General features: G+C 40.7%; 1 protein-coding gene across 6 annotated transcripts in view; it reads left to right on the top strand.

Moving 5' to 3' along the window:
• The window catches only part of ST3GAL6 (ST3 beta-galactoside alpha-2,3-sialyltransferase 6), a 41,732-nt gene that overhangs the window by 5,040 nt on the left and 12,139 nt on the right, over nucleotides 1-24,553 (top strand). For 5 of the 6 annotated variants that reach the window (XM_069785713.1, XM_069785715.1, XM_069785714.1 and 2 more), the window contains 5 exons: nucleotides 14,125-14,224; nucleotides 15,011-15,079; nucleotides 16,317-16,394; nucleotides 19,323-19,426; nucleotides 20,760-20,823. In XM_069785713.1, coding sequence (XP_069641814.1) covers nucleotides 14,125-14,224; nucleotides 15,011-15,079; nucleotides 16,317-16,394; nucleotides 19,323-19,426; nucleotides 20,760-20,823 — 415 coding nt within the window. Of the gene's footprint in view, nucleotides 1-7,714; nucleotides 7,998-8,439; nucleotides 8,561-14,124; nucleotides 14,225-15,010; nucleotides 15,080-16,316; nucleotides 16,395-19,322; nucleotides 19,427-20,759; nucleotides 20,824-24,553 lie in introns of those variants that run through there. The other variant, XM_069785716.1, reaches the window with a different exon arrangement.

Raw genomic sequence — 24,553 nt, 5'->3', positions numbered from 1 at the left:
AGTACAGGTCGAAAACACTAAAATAAGGATCAGCTGCTGCAGAGCTCAGAAGAGCTCTTTGTTAGACTGGATCTGTAGACCGATGCTTTTGGCAGCGCAGTAGTAGCTGGTCGCTGCTTCCTTTCACTACTGCTTTTTGGAGTCCTCTGGCCAGCAGTGAAATGAGAACGGTCTAAGGGGCGTGTTATGGGCGTACCCAGAGCCTTAGCAGAGATAGGTGGAGGAAATACGCATATGTAATGGCCATTTAATAGTCAGTATAAAATATGTGCATGTCTATAAAATACAAATGATATTGCATTATGGGATGGAGGAGGAGGAGGAGTCCCTTTCCAAGGGTAAGAAAGGAATTGAAGTTGTGTTTTTGCCATTTTCTTTTTTCTTTTTTCCAGTGTAATTGTTCGTTTACTTAGCCCCCTCTTGGGCAGCTAAGTTTTGCAGGTGTGTTGTGCTGACACAGTTTTGACTACATGATGACCTGTGTGTGGGAAATTATCTGTTTAGGAAAAGGACCATACAAGCACCCTAGCTTAACAGAGCGGACCGTGCAGGGGAAGGAACTTGTGGGTTTTCCTCCCTGCAGTGAGGAGAGAGGAAGGCGCTTGCTGCTTAAGAGCTGTTGTTGCTGAATGAAACCACGACCTTATTCATTTTTTGGCAGTCAAAAATAGATATTTCCTGTTCTTGAACCTGCCTTTCTACATCCTCCACCAGTGTCACACCTGAGCACCCTGGAAACACTATCACCTTGATCTTCACAGTGCTTCAGGTAGTCTGAAGTCAATGTGTGGGATTGAGACCAGGAGGAGGGTTAGTGGTGTAGATGGGAGATACCCTGTAGGGTTTGTTTGAACATAACATTTGCACAAGATTAAATGGAGCAATAATATTAAATCCACTTGAAGCACCAGAGCAAGTTGGGATTTGTCCATATTGGTGAACTCATACAAGGCTTGCTAGCATGTGGTAGCTAGTCTTGATCATGCCCCTTGTGCAGACAAGTTACTGCCTTCTCATTTGGTTAGTTGGCAAAAGCCTGGTTTTTGCTGGAAACAGTTTAGGGAAAATTACAGCTAGCTCTGATTGCCCAAATGTTTTGCAATATCTAATGAGACAGGGTGACAGTTACTTGCCTCAGCTGAGAATCTGGAAGGCTATATAAGCCTATCCTTCACCCCCCAATTTTATAATCACCTGTGGCGGTTTTAATTCCCCATTCTCAAAATTTGAGGTCCTCAGGACTGTGTCTGCTGTGAAGTGCCCTGTGGTTCAGCAACTCTGACATAGTAGTACCACTTCAGTCTCCTTTGGTGGGTTTCCTGTTGTTTTTTTCTGCCCTGGTTCCCAGGTGTAGATGTTGGCAGGTCCATAAAAGGATGCTAAAAGGAGTAGGCAGGGAAGTTACACTTCAACTCCTGTACTAAACAATTGTAGGTGCTGCAAGGAGAAGGAACCACAAAATGTTCACAGTGTGCTATCCCTAAATAGCATCTCCCTCTGTCAACTGCTGGAGGCAGGCTAGTGGGAAAGATGGACATTGGTCTGCCATAGCAGAGCATTTCTTGTGCCTGTGTTGCTCAATTTGTGTGGTGGAGCACAGGCCAGGTGTGTAAACTGGGGTTTGAGTAGCCAGATGGTTAAAATACTGGTCAGTGTAAATACCATTTGTACAGTTTCTCAAGGTTGACTGCCTTTTTTTGCAAAACTTGTTAAGGAAATACTGTTACTTCATTTTCAATGGAGCAATTTGAATGGAATAGCTATTTTCATTCCTTTTTTTCTTCTGTGCTAATGGCACGCCTTAATTTGTTTTCAACTTGGGACATCAGTTCTTAGATGGTTTAGCCTCAAACCTTAGGTTTTGTATTAGTTTAAAGATTTCTAATCTAAATTGAGAATGTTGTTCAGAGCTTTCTGGAAAGAATGGTGAAGTGAAATAGAATATGCATCTCATTCTTCAGATTTCACAGAGAGTATTTCCTGTAATAAATACTGGCTGGTGTCAGAGTGATTTTTTTCGAAGCTGTGTTGACTGAAGTCAGCTAACACTGTCTATCAAGTGACTGAAAAGGATATGTGAAATGTTTAACTTCAGACAACAGTTCTGGGAAATTTGGACACTTATATGTTTGTGCAAGGCTTTTCAAATTTTAGCACTTTTTTTTTTAATGTCCGGAGGATCTTATAGCATCTCTGCCACGCAATTGTGTGACGAGCAGATAAAATGAAACCAGGTTTTTGATGACTTTCTGATCTTTAATGAAAGATGAGCTTATGGGGTTTCTTTGTTCTACCCAGCTGCCTGTTTATTTTTGCAAAACCTGTGGAGGTCTCACACACTTTAAGTTCCTAATCTCCTGTCAAATTTGACTGAAATTAGCCAAAGGGGTTCAAAAGTTCTACAGGGAAAGAAAGGATATGCACGCATGCATACAGGGTATGATTGCATAAACCTCATTTCATGCTAAGAACACATGCGATAGAACAAAAAGCCTTTTATTGTACTGCATTTCATGCTCTAATGGAGTTCTGCGTCGTCTGTGGCATGATTAGCAACCTGATAAGACACAGTGATGCTGGAGGCTGAGCTGAATTTGGTGTGGTCAGGGTACCAAGGAAGAGATGTCAGTAGGCAATACAGCAGGTCCCGCTTACAGTGTGTCTTGCTCTAGAGGACTTCCAGTTTTATCTGAAGCAAATATCGGACTTCATGTTTTATCCCTGCTGCAGCATGGGCCAGTTTGGTCATGGAACAGCAGATCTGTGCCACAAAAGAAGTCCATCGCCCTGCTGTGACTCATGGGGAGGTGAACCCTGTGTTGTCTTGGGGCTTACCCGTTACTCTGTTATCTTCAGAGGGCATTACTCTCTTATCTTCAGAGGAGATACTCCCACATACAGCCTTGGGCAAATCTGGAGCTCAGCAGAGATCGTGTAGGGGAGGGCAGCTAATCTGTTTAAAAATACTACAGACTTGAAGAAACTCCTGTTCATTTTGCTGTAGCATTTGAGGACTGTTGAAAGAGAGAATCAAACAGCAAAAATGGACACTCTGTTACACCAACAGCAAACCAGACTTGGCTTAGGAAGTAACAAATCAAACTGAGGGAGGGAGCTGATGGTATGCAGCAGAAGGTCCTGTGTGAAGCCATCCCTGCAGCAGGGACATGGCTGTGTGTCTGCAATCTACCCACGGCAGGAAGGCTGCCCAGCTGCCCGCGCACCTCCTGGCTCTCAGCTGGACTCGTGGGCATTTTAGCCACTACGGGGCAATCCCAGCAGGAGTGCTGTGAGACTGAAAGAGGGTGGGTGGGGTGAAATGCACCATCGACTCCCCTCAGTTTTAGGGGTGACTGTCCTTTTCAAAAAACCAACCAAACAAAAAAACCCCAAAACATTGATATATCAATTTTCAGTTTTGGGGAGGAGATGTGTTGTGTTTAACTTTCAGTGAGGATTAAGGTCTGAAATCTGAAAGTCCTAAATGGGCGTCTCTGTGTAGCGCTGAGAAAAGCATATAAGCTTTCCCAGCATTCCCTACTGACTAATTTAGGCAGCTTTCCTCCCAGACAGATGGCAATTGAAGATTACCATCAGAGATAATTAGCTTTCCTCATGTATAGGTAAGGAAACTAAGGTGCATAATTCAGGGCTAGGAACTCCACTATAGGATGAATACCCACTAGAAGTTAGCACTGCAATATGGGGTTTTGTAGTGTCATTTTATAGCTCTGTAGACACAGAAATATGTAAATGAACTTGTGCAAACTTTTCCATAAGGAGATGAGTTCCCTTACAGCAACTAACAATTGCTATATGAAGAATTCCTGTTCTGGGTTTGTCTTTTAGCCTGCTCCTTTGTCCTGGGTTTTTATTGTGAATTTGATTTAAGCTTTGTCCAAGGAAACACACAATTAATGATACTCTGAATGCTGAAGTCAGATACACCTACATCTTTGTTCTCCTTGGAAAGCTCATTACCTTACAAATCTCTCTCTCTCTCTCTCTCTCTTTTTTAAAACACATGTAGACTTACTGGCAACCTTTCCCCTTCAGAAAAGGCGTCAGTTAGGACTTTACGTGGTGTGTTAAGTGTTCTTCAGGACTACATTTTTCAACTATGCTACGTATCTCATAGCGCTCAAAATCCTCAGGATAAGTACTGTTTGGATATTGTATGTGGTAGTTTTTCCTGTATTCACGTTTAAAAAATGAAACAAAGCACTAGAAGCCTTTAGGGGATCAGATACAGGCTCTGCTGCAACCTGTACAACAGTTCTTTGTTAGCTCAAAACCACTTTATGTCCACAAAGCATTGTCATAGTTATGAAGTTGCTCATTAGAGCTTTTCTTCTTGCACCTTTTGTTGTTGTTGTAAATAATATTTTTTGAGCTTTAGTGCTCAGAAAACTAAGCTACATATAAAGAAGGCTTTTGAAAATAGCCGTAATATTTACAATATTTGAGCTTTTCCAGTTTGGCACTGTCAGTTTGAGTTTAGCTTTCTTACAGTAGTTAGCAGTTAAGGTTTGTATTTGGATTAATTTTCAAGACAGTGTGAGTGTTTTCATTGCAATGCTGAATTGAGAGCACTGGAAGTGTAAGGCATTAATGTTATCAGAGAAGCTGCTCAAAGTGTTGGTGTCCTGCAGCTTTCTCCTGAGCTGGCAGGATTGCTGCCCTGGGAAACTTCCAAGACTTAGTAGTAGTGTGGGGTAAGTGCTACCACTTATCTCCATTTTCCTCCCTCCCTGAATTAATTTAGCTTTACACTTTTCACTGACTTGTTTTGCTGCATTCCTGAGAATCCCAGAGCTCTCCATTAGCATACAAGCATCGCAGCAGATTGACTTGCAGAATCTGCTGTTGGGGTAAATTCCATCTCAAACAGCTGGGGATTTGGGGGGGGTGGTTTTGTTGTGGGTTTGTTTTTTTAGTAGTTGAGACAAGATAGGGAACAACAGCAAAAATCACTGAACATAATATGTTTGGGGCTCTGACTACAGACATGCTTTGCATGTTATTTAAATGAAAATTAAACTGTTCGTTTTGTATACTGGTAGGAGCATGTTCATACCTATTTGCTGGGTCTCTTAATCCACACAAACCTGCATAATGTAACTTGTTGCTTTTTAAAATAAGGAGACTAAAAATTCCAGTAAAAAGAGCTGTGGCATCGGATGATGGCAGTCCACGTGTATTTGGACTTAATTGTGACTGGGGCTTGCAAATGCTACTGTGAAAACTAGTCATACAAAAAGCACCTGTGTCTCTTTAGGGACAGATTCTGACACCAGGACAGATCAGGATTTATACTGTTATAACTAAGTGAGAAATTAGTCTGATTTACTTGGGACTTGGTGTAGATGGGGACCATTTAATTCTCCAGGTGCTGGTAGTGAAGCAAGTAAATTAGCCCTCTTTGTTATCTTTTTTTTTTTGGTTGAGTTCCACATGATTCTCTCTGCCCTTGAGAGCCCTGATGTTGCTTGTGAGTGTTTTTTGGTTTGGGTTTTTTTTTTTGTGATTTATTTTAGCCTAGGGTTGAGGTTATTCTTTATTTTCCCCAAGCTGACTGGTAGATTTAGTTTTGTAATTTCCAGCCATTTTTCTGAGAGCTGAGGTTAAATCACTAGCTCCAAATCAGCCAGAGCTGGATGTTTTAGATACCCTAGGCATTATTAGAAGACAAAGTGTGTCTTGTTTTAAGGTGAACTTAATGCAATATGTGCATGCATAATACAGATAAAATTCTCTGGTTGGATGTTTATTTATTTAGATTGATGATGGTTTCTGGGGGAAAAAAACTGGTCAGCTGATGAAGTTTGTAACTGAACTGTTTTGAAACCTGACTCATGTGGCTTTTCCCAGTCTTTTCACATTCTACTTTTTTCCATCTTCTCTCTCTCTGGGAAACCTAAGAAAGATTGTTCATTTGATCTCGAGCCTCTGACTCTGCAGCATTCATGGACAAAGAACAGCGGGTGTGAATGAGTAACTAATGTTGTAGTGGGATGTATGTCTTTCTATTAATGATTTTCTGTGTTCTGAAGCATTGTGTAGTATGCCTGTCATCTTTGTAGTTTAAAAGGAGGTGAAGAAGCAAAACAACTTAAAACCATGATGCTCTATTCCTTCAGGAAGAGCAGCTCAAGTTGACAAACTTTTTCAGTTATGCAAGTCAAGCTAAGAGGAGAAATTGATTTGAACTGTGACCCCCAGAACATGTTGCATGGCTTGTTTGTATTCTAGCCTTTCTGGAAGAAGAGATGAAGGGAGAGAGAGGAAACAGGCTGAGAAGGAACAGTGTTGTCACCACAGTAAGCAGGAGGAGCACGCATTCTCTGTGTATTTTGTTCTATCATGTATTATACCGACACCTATGATGTGTAATACATAAATAGCAGCCTAGCTTAGGCTGGCTAAAGCTTTAAAGGTTAATCTGGGAGAGTACAACACGGCTGGAAGAAATCTTTCAGCTAAGGCTGTGTTACTGAATTTGTGATTGTTTGGGGGGGGGGGGTTGTTGTGTTTTTTTTTAAGGTGTAGTTAGAGCTGGATTTGTGGTGTTTGCTTTGATTAAAGCTTTGGGAGTTGAGGAAGCAGAGCTATTTGTGCTCAGCTCATACTTGCTTTGGACTTGCATGCACAGGTTAGCTTTTGACCAAAACCTGAAGTAGTTGTTTTTGTACTGCACTGCATCATGATGGCTGCTAGGCATGGCAATAACTGCTTGGCTGTGTTAAAGTATCCTGAAGGAAGAAAGAAAAGGGGGCGGGGGAGGGGGGGAAGTGAAGTGTGTTGGGGGGAGGTCTGTGGAGGGACAGGACAGGGAAAGCATATGGAAATGTCTGTTGGCAACTTCTGTACACCTTGACATGAATTGGCCACTGCCTTCTAGTCTTCATCTCAAGGCACAAAAGCAGGCAAGAGCCTAAGGCTGTAGATTTGATCTTATTCTTTATTGTAATTATAGGCAACGTTTCTGGAAATCTGTGATACTTAGAAAGCACCAGTTAGATGAGAATCCAGCAGTTGTTATTGTTCCTCTTCCCCTCAAAGCCACAAATTGGATTTGGATCTACCCAGGGCTGACTTTTAAACTCAAGTTAGCAGTGTTTAACTGTGCTACAAAAAGTGTGTCCCTTGTTGGAATGAGCCCTGAGCCATTTTGGAACATTAGGGAATATTGTTTTCTATCTTGGAGGGGAAAAATAATTAAAACCAACATTCACCAGCTGAGAAATATCAAACCAGCTATTTCTTTTACGCTTGCAGTTTTAATTGTGTGTCTACACCATGCAATGGAACATACTGTCACCTTGAGCTGGTGCCAGGGATCCACATTGCACTGTGATAATCTGAGCCAAAATATTAGCTCGGATCTCAAGGGTGGCATAGCAACCCTGTGATAGCCCCAAGCTGGAGGTAATGTGTTCTGCCTTGCAGCAGGGCTAATTAACTCAGCATCAGACAGTTGTACCAAATACTGCTCCTATTTGAGGGCCATTTGAGTGATACCTAATGCCTGTGCTCTGTTGTGTTTTGCTCATCAGGGTTTTCTGGCAGGATGCACTGGCTGATGCTTTGTACTCCTTTTTTTCATCCATGGAGCTAGTATTTGGTGTCAGTATAACTGACATTAAATTTTGCATTGGTAGGCCCCAAAGTGATATCTCTGTGAAACAATGCACATCATTGATTGCGGTACTTCTGAGGATCACAGCAGTTTTTTGCAGCCAGAAGGGGGACTGTTTCAGTAAGCTTTAAAAAGGTTGTAGTAACTTGACGTAGGCTTGTACATGTGTCTTCTTGCTATCCAAGAAACAGTTTGATGAGTGCATGCAACCTCTTTTTCTCTGGCCTTTTCATATTTTCTGTTCCTCCCTCCACTGTGGGGCACATGTAAAAGCTCCTGGGTGCTCAGGCAAAGGAGGGAAGAGGAGTGAAAAAGGAGTTACACCTCTGAACAGATGATACTGCACTAAATAAAAGAGGTAAGAACAAGAGTCTGAGCGTGGTGATAAGACTAAGAGTAAGTCAGGACCTTTCCCAGCTTTTGCCAAACTCTCCCTATTGATGGCATGTCTTCCTGGAGGGCTACAAGCTCATGTTTTTCAGATCTTGCCTGAAATGTTGAGGGGCTTAGATTTGGCTAGAACAAGCCACCATACCTGATCTGGCATTTAAGGGTGGTAATGGGAGTGAGATGAGAGCGTGGGGCTGGAGATGATGGTTTGGAGGGGTGTAGGTGCTGCACTGCCTGTTATGCCCAAGACACAGAGATAAACTGTGCTCTTTCCTGGGCCTGCCTGTAGCCTTCTGGAAGGGAGCTAACCTCCCTCTTCCATCAGCTGTCCTGTCTAAGTAAATTGGGATTGCAGGGGGTGAAAATACAATAGATTTGACTGGACTTGATTCTTTATCAATACCTTTTAGCCAAAGGATATGCTTGCATGGGAAGAGTTTCTGATTTTATAACTAGGACTGGAGAGTTGCACGAGAGGGAAAGTGATGCAGAGATTTCCTTGAAGATTTTGGACAGCAGCAAACTGAAATGGTGATTATCGATGAAAAATACTGATTTAAGTTGCTTTTCCTCCTTGCTTGACCCAGCTGGCAGGCATGTTCTGGTGAGGAGCAAAATACTGGGGTCTATACTTCAAAGACAAAAATATAATAAAATAATAATGAATTGTCCACAAAATGATAAATGTATTGCTGTCCCTTGTGGTACAGAATAGGTTTTACCATTAGCAGGATGATGAAAGTGAGGGAGGCAAGCGCTTGGGTCCTGAAGCCAATCTAATAACTCTTGCAGCCTGTCCTGAATTAGTATGCAGCCATGCAAAAGGCCAAGGGTGGACACAGCTCTAGTCTACATCTCTCCCCAGTAGATTAATGTCAGCAGAGACTACATTTTTGGCTGTTGTAGCTGATAAAGAACAAGGGTTAACTAAATCTACTAAACATCACTACTACTGTGATACTAATCTACTGGACATCATTGCTTACTGTTGGAGAAAAGATTATCTTGCTACTTCTTTCCGGGTCTTCTGTAGTAGCTGGAGAAAGGGGAAATGTTAGGGGAAATATTGGAAGCCTTCCTTAAAGAGAAGCTGTCTCTGGAGGAAGACTTGCCTTTTTTCACACTTACAAGGATGCTGTGGAAGTAAATGGCTAGTTCAGTATGCCCTTGGAGGGGAAGAAGGCTCCAGTTTTCACAGTCAGCAGACTTTTCCTCTGTTGCTTGTCCCCTCATCATTGAAAGAGATGAGGGCAGAAAGAGCCTGAAAACATCTTATCTTCCAGTGCAGGAAAAATCTTTAATTGCTGGTAAAGATCGTACATGTGGTATGATGGTAGAAGTCCCCAGTAACATTTTGATACAGTAAAACCTTAGTTTTTTGGTGCCATGGTTTGGGCAGGCCTTCAGGAACAGGAATAACTGCTTTGGTTTTGTGTGGGGTGGGGCAGGTTAGCAAGAATCTTTTTCCAATTAAGATGCTGTTAAACTTACCACTTCAAGTCACTGTTGTTGGGGAGTTAGAAATGCAGTTTTAATTCAGGGTCACTTTGCTAGGATAATCCAATGTAACTACCTTTCTCATTTAAACTTAATGTTTCTGAGGACTTTTGTTTCTTAATAAACTAAAATTGAAAGGAGCATTGGAAATTATGAAAAAAATGTAAGGAGTGGGTGAGGGAAGGTACTAGACTGACTCAGCCACTTCGGTACTTTTAAGACTCTGCTGCAGTGCTATTGTATTGTCCACTGCAGTGTTTCCTTCCTGAAGAGAGGGAGAATTAATGACCTATGTGTGTACCTAGAGCAAGAACTGGAAGAGTAATGGTGAATAGTGTATAGATTTGGCAGAATAAATATATAGATATGTGCCATAATATGCTCGTGTTTTGGCAGCTTGAGGCAAATGACAATGTGAGAAAACTCCCTGCTTGGTTTTTCTTTTGCTGCGTAGTTGTTCCACCGGGCATGCACTACATCCTGACCAAAAATACTGGTGATCGCAAGCAAGCCCACAAAATACTGACTACATCTTAAAAATCCTGATGTTTCTTTTTAAACTTTTTAGCAGGTTTTTATGTGCTTTTTGTTCTGTCCCTTTAAATTTCAAGGTCCTCTCAAAGCACGTTTTCAAGCACATTTCCCTTCCTCCCCCACAACTACAAGGGCTAGGAATTTGAGGTCTGACTGAGCTGAAATTTTCATGCTGTCAGTTAATTGCAGCAGCAAGAAGTTAAACTGTTACAAGACTAGGTATGGAGCTAAGATTGTTTTAAGATGAGTAGTATTTAATTTAGTAGTAACCACTTAGTTAAAATATTTATTAACCATTTAGTAATAGTCAAAGATGCTTTACCAAGTAAGCGGGACAGATGGAAAAGCCTCCCACATTGTATTATAACAACCTAATTTTAATCAAGAAAGCAAAAGGAAGGCTCACAAGCTTTATGAAAAAAGGTGATTGTAGTGTGGTCATGTGATTGCCCAGTCCAACAGCTATAGTTTCCTGCTTGATGTTTTATTCTGTGGCATGGCTGCATCAACTGCATGTGCAAGTTGAAAGATAAACAGAGGCTATGAGATAGTGGCTCATATCAGATACCACACTTAGTGAAGTAAAGACTTAATTGTAGGTAAAGATGCAGCTCTGACAAGGATGTGGGTTCCCCACTTCCACCAAGGGAAGAAAAAAATAGCCTCTGGCCTTATATAGCTAATTTTTCATATACCCAAATGTGTCTCTGGTGGGTTGGTGGGGGCTGGGGTGGATCCATCTGTCTACAGGAGATGCAGGCTGATCTCTGAGATCTCTTAATACTGTAACAGAGTCTGTCTTGTCTAATTCTGTAATTGTAGCTCTGCCTTGGCAGGGGTGGGAAGTTGAACAGCAGAAGTTAGCTTAGATTCCTATTAAAAAATGCCCATCAATCTTTTTACAACCCTTATGCATCCCGTTGCTTGCTTACTTTCAGAAAATTGACCAGCTAACACTGTGAATGTCAGGTGTTGGCATGCCAGGTTCCTTGCCCCGTTCCTTGTGTGGATCACTGCAGGCTTTTTGGAAAGAGGAGGGAATTGAATAATGGAGCTCCAGCTTTGTCCTCCTTGTTTTGCTTAGCGCTGACTGACCTTGACCTAAGGGCACCATGACCTCAGCCAGTCAGGTTGATGGGCTTAAATCAAGATGCAGGTCTTGTGATAAATAAGCTGGAATGTGTCATTTTACATCTGAACTGCATCTTCTCAATTGCATATTTACTTGCATCTCTGACTATGGGAATTTTCTGGTGCAATATTTGCATTGTAGGAGTTTGTTTTCCTTTGATTAACTTTCTGTAACACTCAGCTATTTTAAAATAGGAAGGGAGAGCTGGAAAATGCTGTCACCATTAAAAGTACACCCAGAATAATTTCTTCTGTAAACAAGGCAATGGTTCTGTTTACTAAACCAGGTTAAGAAAGTCTTCACTAAAAAGACTGTCTTTCTTGACTACAGAACTTTATCTTCAAAGTATTGAATGAAGCCAGGCACTGGGGGGTGGGATTGTGAGAAGACACTTGTATAATTAAAGACCATTTTATGTTCCCAAGAGCTGAGTTAGGTACACCCTTGATGATGCTACATTCTCATGTGTGTGCCAGGCTGAATGTGCTACACAAGATACTGAAAGTTGTTACAGATTCCTTATAATCCTCTTTGAAGAACGAAGTTGACTTATATTCTCTTGTACAAATATCTTTGTAAATACAAACAACATTTTTTTTTCTCTGAATAATACTGTTATGAATAATACTTTTGTTTTTAAAAAACCCCTTATGGGCAGCTTTGCCTTGTCTTTTCTCTGTTTTGTAGCTTGGTCTGACTGTTCAGCAAGGTTCTCTTTTACACTGAAGTCAGCAAAATCAGCAATTTAATCAGTTGTTAATTTAGTAACTGTATCTGAAGAGCTGGTTTGTTACATTCTGTTTAACTGAAGTTGGCATTTGTTGAATTAGTAAAAAAGTAAACAGTTGATTTCCACTGTAGTGGGATATTTTAGCAAACTTTTGCAAAGCAGGAGGGGGTAAAAATACTGACAGTGAAAGGAAAAATAAAACACCCGGAGTGCAGTATCTTTTTCAAGTAAATGAGCCAATTGCTGTTAATGACACTTGACTAAACCCAATAGGTGAGTTTTCTTGTAATGTTCTTGCAGTTTTAGGGAATGACTCTTACAAAATTATTGCAAAAACTCAGGGTTTGCTCTAGAAGTTGAGAGTGACTGTCAAAAAAAATTACAGTAACTCTTGAGGAGAGTCAAGGGAGTTGGAGTTGTAAGGGCGGCAGTGTTGCTTCCCAAGGAGGGATGAAAGGTTGAAATTGCAATAGCTGCAGTCTGAGTATTTCATCCAGAACAGAGCAGAACAGCCTGGAGGATATACTTAAGGTTGATAGATTATAGCTTGTTCATTGCATGGCTATGTTACTGGTAGATGCTGTTATAAAACCCCATCTCTGACCCTACAGTTAAACTCCTGTGAAGGATAAGGGGGGGGCGTGGAAATATATATAGGGAAGTGGTGGCTTGTTGCAGTCAAGTCACTGTAACAAATAGTTCACTGTTAGGTATTTCTTCAGGGATGAAGCTAGGCAAGTGGCAGTAGTCTGCTTCTCAATTTCTAATAACAAAATGCAGCTCTATTTAGTAGTTTCTTGGCCTTTAATACAAGGTATGATGTTAAGATGTTACTAGCACAAAGCCTATTGCTGTAAATCACTCGGACTATATCTACCTTGATTTTTATTGCCTTAGGGCTGTTTAACACAGGTTTAAAATAACAGCAACTCTAAATATTCTAAAAAACAACATGGGATTTAAAAAAAAAAAAAAACAACAAAACTCTATAAAGCCAAAGGCTCTGCTCATGGAAAATGCAGCAGTATGTGTGGATATGGCTTGTTTTTGCTGGGCAGCTGTTTGTTACCTTCACTTTCAAATATAGATAGGCAAGTAGGTGTTTATGTGTTGTGTGCATTGAACCTGCTTACCATGATAGGGGGAGAAGTGCAAATAAGAAGGATATAGCTCTCGAGTAAATTTCCACAGTAATTTGTGGCCAGAATGGCTATTTTGGACTTTCAGAAGATTAAGCAACAACAGTTCATTCATAGCTACTGAAAGGGCAGCTCAGTGTGTTAGATGTGAGCAATGCAGAACTTGCTTTTCCCCCAGTGTGTCTTGCCAGATACGTGAGCTTCTGATATTTCTCTGGGTTTTTTTACTAAACCGTTCAATGAGGTGAAAACTCTATTTGAATAATGAACACTTTCTCTGCTATTTCGCCATAATTTAGTAAGTTTCACAGATTGGGTCCTAACTTGTCTTCCTCCCTTTGTGATGTGTGAAAATGGCATTCTTCTGTCACTTGAGCAATGAAGTCTGGCCTGTGTCAGGAGCTGGAGACTGCAGGACACGAGGGCATAAGCAGACAGCTTCAGTGCAGCTTTAAATGTCCAAACCCAAACTTCAGGAATATTCAGTGATCGTAAAAAAAAAAAAAAAAAAAAAAAAAACCAAAACAAAAAACAAACAAACAAAAAACCAGTAGCAATTTGTGGCAACTTACACCCTGTTCTGCTTCATTGGCATCAGCCTGTCTGCCTCCTGCAAAGTGCTAATGCTTGTTTAACTGTGTAATTATGGAAACTGATAGTGGGTGGTGCAAGAAAGAGAAGTGGAGGTATCTGTAAAGGCCAACTTCTGACCCAAGAGGCTGATTTCTTTGGGCTGCCAGTAGACAGAAAGGAGCTCCTACTCTGACATGCTTCTGGAATAGCCCTTCTTCCTTCTGCGTCTTCAGAGAGAACCTAGAGTGAGCCTCTCTCAATGCTTCTGTGCTGACTATGCATGTATGGTAGGTGCAAAGCAGCATTTAGCTCCTGTCACTGGGACTTTGTGTGAGAAATCAAACCAGAGTGATCCCCCGTCAGATCTGTGGTGGTGAATGGCTGTAATAATGATGATTTCCTTTCATAGGTTTCAAGATGCTTTATAAAAGTTCATGTTAATAGCATAACTTGGATTTAAATTTCTTGTTTTGTTTTTCTTACATTTCAGATCTACCAGTCATGAAACGAATTCTTCTGTTTTTTATCCTGGCTGCTGCTGTTATGTATGGTATACTGCATGGAAATCTGTGGAGAAATAACCTCTACTGGTATGGTGATGCTTTGTTCACTTTTAGTGCAAACACCTTCATGGCTGTATGAGAGATGTGGCTGTGAGTTGCTGTGTTGCTGAACAGCTGTTTACTAGTAATCAACAGAAGTGATTACTACTCTGTGTGTTTGTTTTGTGGTTGGTTTTTTTTTTGTACTGTGAGGGAATGAATGTGATTGTTGTGTCCTGTCGCCCTTTCTCTCTTGTCACTTTTAAACCTAGTAGTCAATTTGAGCCTGGTTGTATGGAGAGGTCAGGACCTCAGAGACAGGGAGCCCCTCTGAGTTTCATGAAAATAGGTGTTCAGGTGAGGAGAGATATCTTATTTATGTGTCTCGTGTCCATATCTTCTCCCACTCCATGTGTGTTTAGTGTTAGCTTGTTGCTTTAGTTGTCTGATAAATGATGTGGGAGAGACCTGCTCCACACATGGGAATAACTGCAGGTGTAGCGGGTGCCTTTTGAAAAGCTGAAATTTGTTGAGTCCCAGTGGTAACCTTGGGGGAAGCAAGCCTTCACTGTCTCCAGGCTGCATGGGACAGGTGGCTTGGGACCTAAAATTCAGGGTGTTTATTGAAGAAGTTGAGTTTCCATTGGCCTTTGCACAGTTGTGACCAGGACTGACCAGTGTGTTTGTGTTATGAAGATAATAGTGATGGCTTTTAAAAGTAGTGATTGATGTACCTCTTTTTGTCTTGTTTATAGCATACGATTGATATGAATGGCTTTCTGTTGTGGTTTCAGTTTATAGCAAACCAGAGTTGTGACATTTCGCTTTTTGCAGGATTAGCTTTTATGGACAGACTTCCTCTGTGAGGGCTCCTCCTTCCTATGAGACTAGTGGAGTTACCCAGTAAGTTCAGCACTTGAGTATTTTTGTGGTGGGTTTTTTTGTTTGTTTGTTTGGGTTTTGGGCAGGTGGGAGGGATTGAGATTAAAATCTGTAGCCTTTGTCCATAGGCTCCCTGTTCAATTGGTTATTGTACAGCTGTGTCCATTGGCTATTTCTGTTATGAACACAATTGTAACATGTCTGGCAGAAAGGAATTTGTCCATGTCATGTTTCCAGTGTTTGGTTAATATTTATGGCCACTTTCAGTGACTGACTATAACAAGCAATGAATTGTTGGAAGGACATTTGTTTACAACTTCCAAATTTCTGCAATTCTGAGTTACACCTGAATAAAATTAGCAGAGCCATGAGGGTAACTTTTGTGCTTAAAATTTAATAGATCAGAGGTGTGGTTCACTTGTGATGTGCGAGCACAGGTATAAGCAGATCTTGTGCTAGTAAATTCCTGCAATTAGGTTTGTGGGACCGATAAGCAGCTATGCTAAAACTTAAAAGCAAGCCTCTGTTTTGTCTGAAGCCGTCCTGCAAAATGCCATCTGTGAGGCTGATGCTGGAAAGCAATGAGCTGGCCAGCTGATATATTTCACAGGGTGCTTTGTCAGTGTCAGTATTCACATGACAACTTGAGGTTACCAAGAGCAATTAACCTTAATGGTCTGTTTGGCTTGTGGTTCTCATATGGTGGTTTCATCCTTCTGTTCTTAATGCAGCCCAGATGCATGCATTGCTTACACTGAACTTTACCCTCCCTTCATATTTGTTATTAATTGGGCTAAATTGCCAAGGTGGGAATGTGCTTAGAAGTGTCATAGCCTTATGAGAGGAATGACTTATCCCCAAAGAATCTCATTTTCCTTGAAGTACCCTATGTGTTGCTGTCTATTCCCCTCTCCTCTCTGAGGAGCACTGGTAATGCCAGCATGATTCAGCCCAGATGTCCTGCTTCTCTGCAGGTGAGCCTGAGATCTCACCTCTGGTTATGGCTGCTTTGATAGTTGCTGAGCAAGGGAGGTTGCAGAGCCCTTAGAGCAGCACTGTGAGATAAAAGCCTTTGCTAGCAAAAGTAATCATACCGCAATGAGAAAGATCCATCTTTATAGTACAGACAGAGGCAATCATGAAAATTTGGTGTGGTGTTAATTCAGTAATCAGCTTTTATTAATTTGGCTTGTCTAAGTTTCCCTCCCTTGTTGCTGCTGCCTGTTCTTGCTGTTTCTTTGAAATTCTTCTTTTGCAGGCTGCCACCTACGGCTGTGGAGAGAAGGAATGCACTGGACAGTTGTGTACTGAAACCAGCATTTGAATCTTTATTGGGGTGAGTCTTCTGTGGGAAGTGGAGGTGGAAGGAAAGGCTGTGCTGACTGAGGTAGAAATGGACTACTTGCATATCCTGGACTATTTCACATTTTGATTCACCTCTGGAAGTACAGCTTTTGGGCTTGGGTTTATTGCTGCTTTTTTTGGTTGTGGCAACACAAATTGTTTAGCTTGCCACTGATCAGCATCTGAGCAATACCACATGAGTAGCTCAATATGCTGGTGTATGTACTAAATAAATAAATACTTCCTGTTCAGGTATTGTAGCTAGTAACAGTGAAACCATTTGAATGATTGAAATACAAGCCTTAAATTTTTTTTTTTCCCCATGCTTTTCCTGTAAAAGAAGCCTTCATGTCCAAGACTGAAACTCAGTCATCCTGCTATTAAGAACCTAGACTTTAAGATTTTTTTGCTAGCTAAGTATTTCTGTAGCAGCCAGGGACCACAGAAGTTTTGAAAATCTTTTCATTTTTTTTGGAAAGAGGAGTATGAAATGTGCAAAAGTTCATCCAATCTTTAATGATATAAGATTCTTCCCCTTCAATGGAATTCTAATGGAATTTAATGAAATTTGGGATTATTTGTGGCTTTGTTCCTCTGATAGTATTGTTGAATTGTGTGTAGGTGTCCTCCACTTTAAGGTACTCATAGGAAGCTTCCTTTGTAAAGCAGCAGTCAGGTGAAAAAAGGACTTCAACCCAAAACAAAGGAGGTGTCTGGTCACAAAAGTGCATTCAAGAGGTTTGTGAGGAAATATTGGGAGGTTTTGTTATTAGAAGCACAAGTCTTAAATGAGAGATCAAGGGAGCGCTGCAGGACCAGAAGCAGATAGGCTGTATTGTTAGCTTTGTGTTTTACCTGAGCAAATGTTGAGTATGGCCCTGTGAAAGTTTGGGAAGATGTTTAGGCCAAGTCCTGGCTGAAGGAGTCTTAAAGCTCTGAGCAAAGACACCATTGATTCTTTTTTTTGGTCCTTTTTGTGTACAAGAAAATGTGGCTTTAATTCAGTGCTATTATTATTTTAAAAACATGGAAGGATCTCAAGTTTGTCCTCCCCAAAGCAGTCCTGCAGTCTTTGAGTTTTGGTTAGCTGCCTGGCCCAGCAAGGTGGTCCTAGGTCCCTCGCCTACAGAGTGTACCCAGGCTGTCTCTGTGTAAAGCACAGCAGGATAGCTTTGGTGCTGAGCAAGGGGACAGGAGTGGACTCGGAGATGTGCAGCGAGAAGAATGTAGGTGCAGAGCTAGAACAGATTCTCTTGCGTATTTCCATAGCTCCTTTACAGAGATAGTTTGCACAAGCTGAAGATCTGGTCTGTGCACTTTGGTAGTAGCCTGGGGAGGTTGCAAGGATTTCTAACCTGTCAGAATTATTTACTGGAAAGGAACCAGAGCTAGAATTAAGAATCTCTTTGGAGTAGGTAAATTATTTATTATGTCTAAGCTTACCAGCTGCTTCTGAACAGTAAGGCAAGTTATTAAATTTAATATGGGTGTTTAGTGCATGATGTCTCAAAGATAGCTGGTCTTGCTTAGCTAACCTATGGCCTAGTTCTTGGTGTGTGAGCTGTGGTGTTTTGTTGGTTTTTTTGGTTTTTTGGTTTTGGTTGGGTTTTTTTCCCTTTTTACTGTTAGTATCTTCTGAATATGTAGAGCTTAAAGAGTGAGATACTTGATTTGTGAAACTGAGAGGGAGGGGGTTTTTAACAGCTATTAATATTGTTAACGGACAAACAAGTCATGCTGGCTGTGGGTATTTAAGATCAACTCTAGGTTTTCTCACTGTGGCTGTATACTTCTGTGTTAACATTTTAAGACCTAGTATGCAGGATCACTACAAAGTCAACCAGTACAGTGAGTATGTGCCCACTTCAAGGTGAAGCCAAAGTCATTGTAGCATGTGACAGGATTGAATCTACTGTTCATTCATTTGGCTTGACTTGGCAGATATGGTAATAAAAGTCCCTTCCCTGAGATATGAGATAACCCTTGTCTGTGGTTACTGTCTTTTGAAGAAAGTAGTGACCCATTCTTTCTATCTTGATGCTTATAAGGTATGATGCCATCATTTTCTAGTTTGCCTTTTGTGGCAAGCCTCCTTGTGATCCCCACGTGCCATGCTTCTTATTGCAGGTTGGCCCTGGCACTTGTGCACTGGGCTCCTTTCAGACATCTGACTTGCTGAGCCAGAAGATGCACTGCAGGAGCACACCTGACGTGCTGCAGCTGCTAAGGGGTGTTTAGTCTGTGGGACCCTACTAGAGTTAGTCCAGAGTAAAAAAAAAAAAAAAAAAAAAAAAAAAAAAAAAATCCGATATGTGTGTAACATGGACATGAGAACTCCATACTTTTTTGCTGTATGGATATACCCCTGTTGCCCCAGACTACTTATTAATGTCAACACAGCCGTGAAGTGCCATTTCTTTGAAATGGGATAGCATCTCAAACAAGCTGATGCCTTCGGGAGATGGTATTTTCAAGTTAAAACACCTTGTTTCAAATCCCATTCTTACTTATTAAATTGCCGTATATAATAACTCTTAATTTTCCTTGCTGCCTCTGTTGTGTACTTTTCAAACCTGAAGTTATTAATTGTCTTTCTGCATTACATATTCTCTTAAAAATGCTGTCTCATGGTATAAGCTTTCAGTCATGTTGTTTTAATGACTCCATATAACTTACAGTAGCAGAGAAATCATTTTATCTCACTCTCTAGCTATATTTTCCATTATAAACTCTTCCCCTTTTCTATCACCTGCTTGCTTTCCCTGTGTTCATGAATTTTCTTCTTTTAAAAATTGATAATACTTGAAGTAGGATAAAGTTTGGGTGGGTTTTTTTTTTCAAAAGCAATTACATGAATTATTGGCTTATTCAAATACATCATGTGGATTTTTTGAAACTTCTTTCTTTTTCTCTTCATTAGCGTTGATAAAATATACCCATTCCTGTGCACTAACGATTTTATCAGAGTGGCGGAGTTCCACGGGAGCGATAAGTTTGAACTACCTTATGGAATAAAGAGAGCAGGTTTGTGTTCCCTATGTAACTTGTTTTTAAATGGAAATACCGAAATGGCATGTAAAGCCACCTGTATCTCTGTCCCTGGTCTTTCCTATTCACTATTCCTATTTTGAGGGTGTCTAGCAGTGACTTAATGGTTTCATTTAGTCCCTCTGACCTGCCACCTTCCTGTTTTTAACAAATAAAACACCATGTTGAGGTTTCCCCTCTTAGCAGAGAAGCTCCAAAAAAGTGGGAGTGAGGAAGAGTGGAGCTTATTCAGCTTCCTCTCGTTTGTATATGGGCTGAGGTGCTAAAGATATTTAGCTAGTGCTTTGCTAGGTGAAATATTAGCTGGGTCAGTGTGATGGGGTTTGATCAACACACCTAAGCCGATCAGGATCCAGACTCCTACTGAGGCAGAAGTCCCCAGGTTGGGGCAGTTACATCAGCAAAGTTTTCCTTTTACTGAGCTAGCTTCTCTGACCATGGAAGGCATCACTGGGGCTGCAGGGGGTATTCCTGCTGTTATGTGGCTGCTGTACCTCTGCAAAGTGTTTGCTTGCTCATGCCTGCTGCCCGTATTGGTCAGGGCAGAGTAAACAGGGCCAGAGACCCTAAGGGTCTTAGTCACCCTCCTGGAAACCACTGTAAAGTCTCAAGTCTCAGAGTTTTTAACCCTGAACAGTGCACTTTCCTAGTACCCTGTGGACCTGGGCTTTAGACTCTTGATTTGCCTTTTGTCAGTGTAACAAGGATGTTACGTTTTCCCTCACCTCTGGGGTTGTGGTGGGGAAAAGTTTGTTTGGGAATGAGTTGAGGCCCCCTCTCGGTTAGAGGCATGTTGAGTGTCCAGCAGGTGCCTGCCCACTGAGGGGGGCCTGGGAAGGTGCCTCTGCCCAGCTTTGCCAGTGAGCACAGGCTGGTTTGATGTCTTCTCCCAAGATACATAATGCTGTTACTGTTCATGGCTGTGTGGCCCCTCTTCTTGAGTCAAGGCTGCTTTTATTTCCTCTGAAGGTGGGTGGAAGAAAAAAACAAAGTCAGTTAGGATGTATGTCTTGGAAACTCTTCCAATGCTTATTTATTGTAACTAAGATTTTTTTAGATACAAATCCCATGCTGTTTTCCAACAGCAGTGTTGGGGCGGGAAAAGAGGAGCTCTGATAAACCTGAATTTCTTTGGCATCATTGATTGACCTGTGGCCCTAAATTAAAAGTGTTCCTATTTTGAGGTTTTTATGCACAGTGCATAAAAACTACTGTCTGAAAATGCTGTAGTCAAGGTGGCATGCTTATTTTTATATTGGAGAGCATTGACACTGAACATTTTCATTAATCTTCTTTGTTCGCTTTCTAGAGCAATTTTTTCGTTTAGCCCTTTCAAGACTGCAGAACTGTGGACTTTCCAATGAAAATGACAGGTGAGATGGTTTATTTGCTACTGTTTCTGTTCATTGCATTTTTAATACTCAATATTTATCTGAAAAGGAATGTCAGTGGCGTTATCCTGAAATTGCTCAAGTTAGCCAAGATGCAGATCTGACTGACAGCATCCAAGCAATATGTAATTGATTCCAAGATTTAAATAAGTTTGTTTTTAAACATATGTAGCACCAGCATTCAAGAATAATTCTTCTGTGAGGGAGCTTAAACTGATAGATTTCTTTTTTTATAAGTGCATTAGGAATTTGCTAGCTGAATACACTCACATCTTCCTGTAGTATCTTTTTATACCTGAGGAAAGTGAAACGACCCCTTAAAAATGGAATGGGATCTCCTCTGTTGATGTCATTATTAGTGTAAGCTAGAGAATGTTTGAGATGAGCAGGTGCAAACCAACGACTGTTTCTACACGAAAGAAATATTATGCATATCCCCAAGAAATCTTACGCATATCCCTGTCTCACTGCATCCGCTGGCCTGCTGCACACCCTTGTTCATATGTATGCTCAGCTTCCTTTTTCTGTAAATGAGGGAGATCTAGGCAGCCAGGAAAGGCTGTTCCTGGCGTTTCTGGAGTAACCAGGGTGTGGCATGCCTTAGATAACTCACTTCCCAGGCATTGGATTGCCCTTTTAAAATATCTTTTGGTTAGAAGCCACTTCTGCTGGGACTTTTTGTTTGGTTTTGGAGGGTCTTTCTGTGTGTGTCTTGCGTGGTTTGTTTTGGTTTGGGTTTTTTTTGTTTGTTTTGGCAGGTTTTTTTTAGAGTTAGTGTAGCAGGGTTGGCAAGTGTTTACCAAGTGATGCAAATGAATTCTTAGATTTGCAGTCTAGCAAATGGGCTGACAACCTGTCATATATCATGTTAATATGCAGACTTCTTAGTAGAGCTGAATGCAAATAATGCTGAGGTTGGCTGTACTTGGTTTTGTTTTGTAATCAAGGAGATCAAACGGAAGAGTGTTGCTTCAAGCCAATGCCAGGATCACATTTTAATTAAAGTTGGGTGGAATATGAACAAAATAATTGATGTTCAAGCCTAAGAATTATCTCGGTTTTAATACCCAGTTTTCCTTTCTTTCACCTGCTGTACTCCTTCCTTTCCCTGTGTTTAATATCCATTTCTAGGATGTTCAGGTTTACTCTTACGTTGGAAAAAAAAAAAGGGAAAAAACCCTGTTTTATATCAGGAGTGTGATAATTGGGGAAATTTATGCAGAATTGGCTGAGAAAAGCTAGTCTTTTTTCTGGAGTTTGAAGGAGAATGCCAAATGTTGTATTAGAAAATTCCTGAAATCACAAGTTCAGCACTATAATCGTTTTGGCTGTAGAGACAAGACGCTTGCAGTACAGCATAGTACCTTTTAAATGGAGGTGTCTGTCCTATAGATCAAAAGTAAGGTAATTAGTATTTATCCTTTGCATGTAGGTTCTCTGAGATATAGATACATTTAGTGGTTCTGGGAAGTATGCTTCGTTTTAATAAAAGTAGTATACTTCAGTAGTACTGAAGCAAAATGAGAACTGTTACTCTTTAATAGGCAGTAGTATAAGCAAATCAAATGTACAATGACTTCACACAAGATATTCTTTCTAGATCCATCAGCTTTTGTGTATAGCACTGTTAGGGCATGAATCACTGTAGTAAGGAAGAACTTTTATATATACATTTAACTGAGATACAGTGGCTTTTAAATGTGAAACACTTTAGGAATTAATCCTGAAAACATTCTCTGGTAATACGGAATTATTAGGCAGCTCTGTAATGCTGCTGCCTAATTCAGCCTTCTTGGCAGAATGTAAACCAAATTTCCCTATAAACTTTTTCTTGGGGCAGAGTGGGGGAACCTGCTATAAAGTATTTTAAGAAATATGTATTTTTGTGCAACTTAGGTAAAACTGTACCTAATGAGCTACAAAGGATTTTTCCCGAACAATGCCATTTTCCGAATTTAGGTGGAATTCTCACTGTGTAAAGGTCTAGTTCTTCAAAACTGTTTGGAAGTGAACAGTGTCACTGACTTCAGTGGAATAGCCTTTAGGAGAAGGGTTTTCCAGGCCAGGGGTACATTGACAGAGTAACCTCTGAACACCTGCTCTACTCATTTCCTCATAATTACTCGCTGGGCACTCTCAGGACTCTAAGCTTAACAACAGTAAATTCTTACAAATGCATTTACACAATCCTGAGCCAACAAAATGTGACCTCTGCATCCTCCTTTTACCAAATAACCTCAAAGGAAATAATTTGCATTCCTCAACTGACTATGGGGGGGTGTGTTAAAGGAGTTGAGGTTGAGATCTTCTTCCTTTTCCAACAGTATTTCAGTGGAATGTGGAGGATGCAAGCCTTTTGACCTTTAAAGGCTACATTTCCATTTAACAATATTTTTCTTTTCTAGACTAGGAAAATATTTCTTTTAGAATTTCATCATATAAACAAAATATGTAAACTAATGCCTGGCCTTGAGATTGAGGCTCTTGTACACCACATGAATAGGGCAATGGTTTGAGTGACTAAAGGGATTGTGTTTAGATGTTGGAGATCAGTTACCATGCTATTTGCATAGGATCCATTTTTACTCTAAGTAGATCTCGAACACCTAAATGCAATCCCTTAGTCACTCAAACCATTGCTATAGCAACTGTTATAGCTGAGGTCTTAATATTTTTCACTTTCATTAATATTGTGCTGGTGGTTGTAAGCTGGACCTCCAGACATTTCAGTCTGTTACACTTCACTTGTAGCACACCTGATGTTTAAGTACATCTGAATTTATTTCTCTTCTTGCCAATTATTTACTGACTTGGAAAAAGGGTGAGTAATGCTCAGCTTTGGGGTGTTTGGGGTTTTCTAATATGAAAACATTACGAAAAAGGGAACTTTAAGAAGTGGGGTTGGTAAAATACCTGGGAGTAACAGTCTGCTGAAAATCAGTGTGTTGATTTCTGTGATCTACAGTAAGTACAGGCCAGTTTATTTAACTTTAAATATCTTTGAATACAGTCCAGCCTTGCATACTCTTTATCTCCATTTCATATGTCATTTTCCTATGATACTATGTTTTGGGTTTTTTACTTTAGCATAAACCATTTCCTTCCCTGCTTATGGCTGTCAGTGGAATCTGTGCTACTGTGGATGTAGCCTTATGATCATAACTGGAGACACTTGAATACTGGTGGGGGGCTAAGCGGAGGAGACGATTCAGAAATAGCACATTCGTGCCAGACTTCCTGTTTGAGCTGGCCCACTTCAAGTTCCTGAGCTTGACAGAGATTAAAAGCTGGTCTTTCTAATTTGTTTGGCTGTAGTTATGACTGTATTAATGTATAATTAATCAGGAGTATTTGATCTGCTTGTTGATATTATCCACTCTAAAAGTTCATGTACAAATATTAGATGCTTTATTGGTTATTTGAAGGCAGCTGATAACTTTATTTTTGAGTATGCCTGTTAAGGGCACTGGAGTTTGAAAGCTTAATCAAACTTTCAAATTTCACTCCATTTTCCATCCAAGTAGTATTAGTCAGCTCTTAGCCATGAACAAGATCTCGTCTGCATCCCTCAGGAAGAGCGAAGAGAGTTTGGATTTGACTTGAGAGCAGCTACCTAGCTTCTGTAGCTGTGCAAACCTCAGTTGCCCAGCTCTAAAGTCATGTTTTACTATACCCTCCCTGCCTTGAGTGTGTCCTGCTACATCACAACTGC

The sequence above is a fragment of the Haliaeetus albicilla genome, chromosome 6, assembly GCF_947461875.1.
Source record: "Haliaeetus albicilla chromosome 6, bHalAlb1.1, whole genome shotgun sequence".
Classification (NCBI taxonomy): domain Eukaryota; kingdom Metazoa; phylum Chordata; class Aves; order Accipitriformes; family Accipitridae; genus Haliaeetus; species Haliaeetus albicilla.
This window is presented reverse-complemented; position numbering and strand designations above follow the sequence as displayed.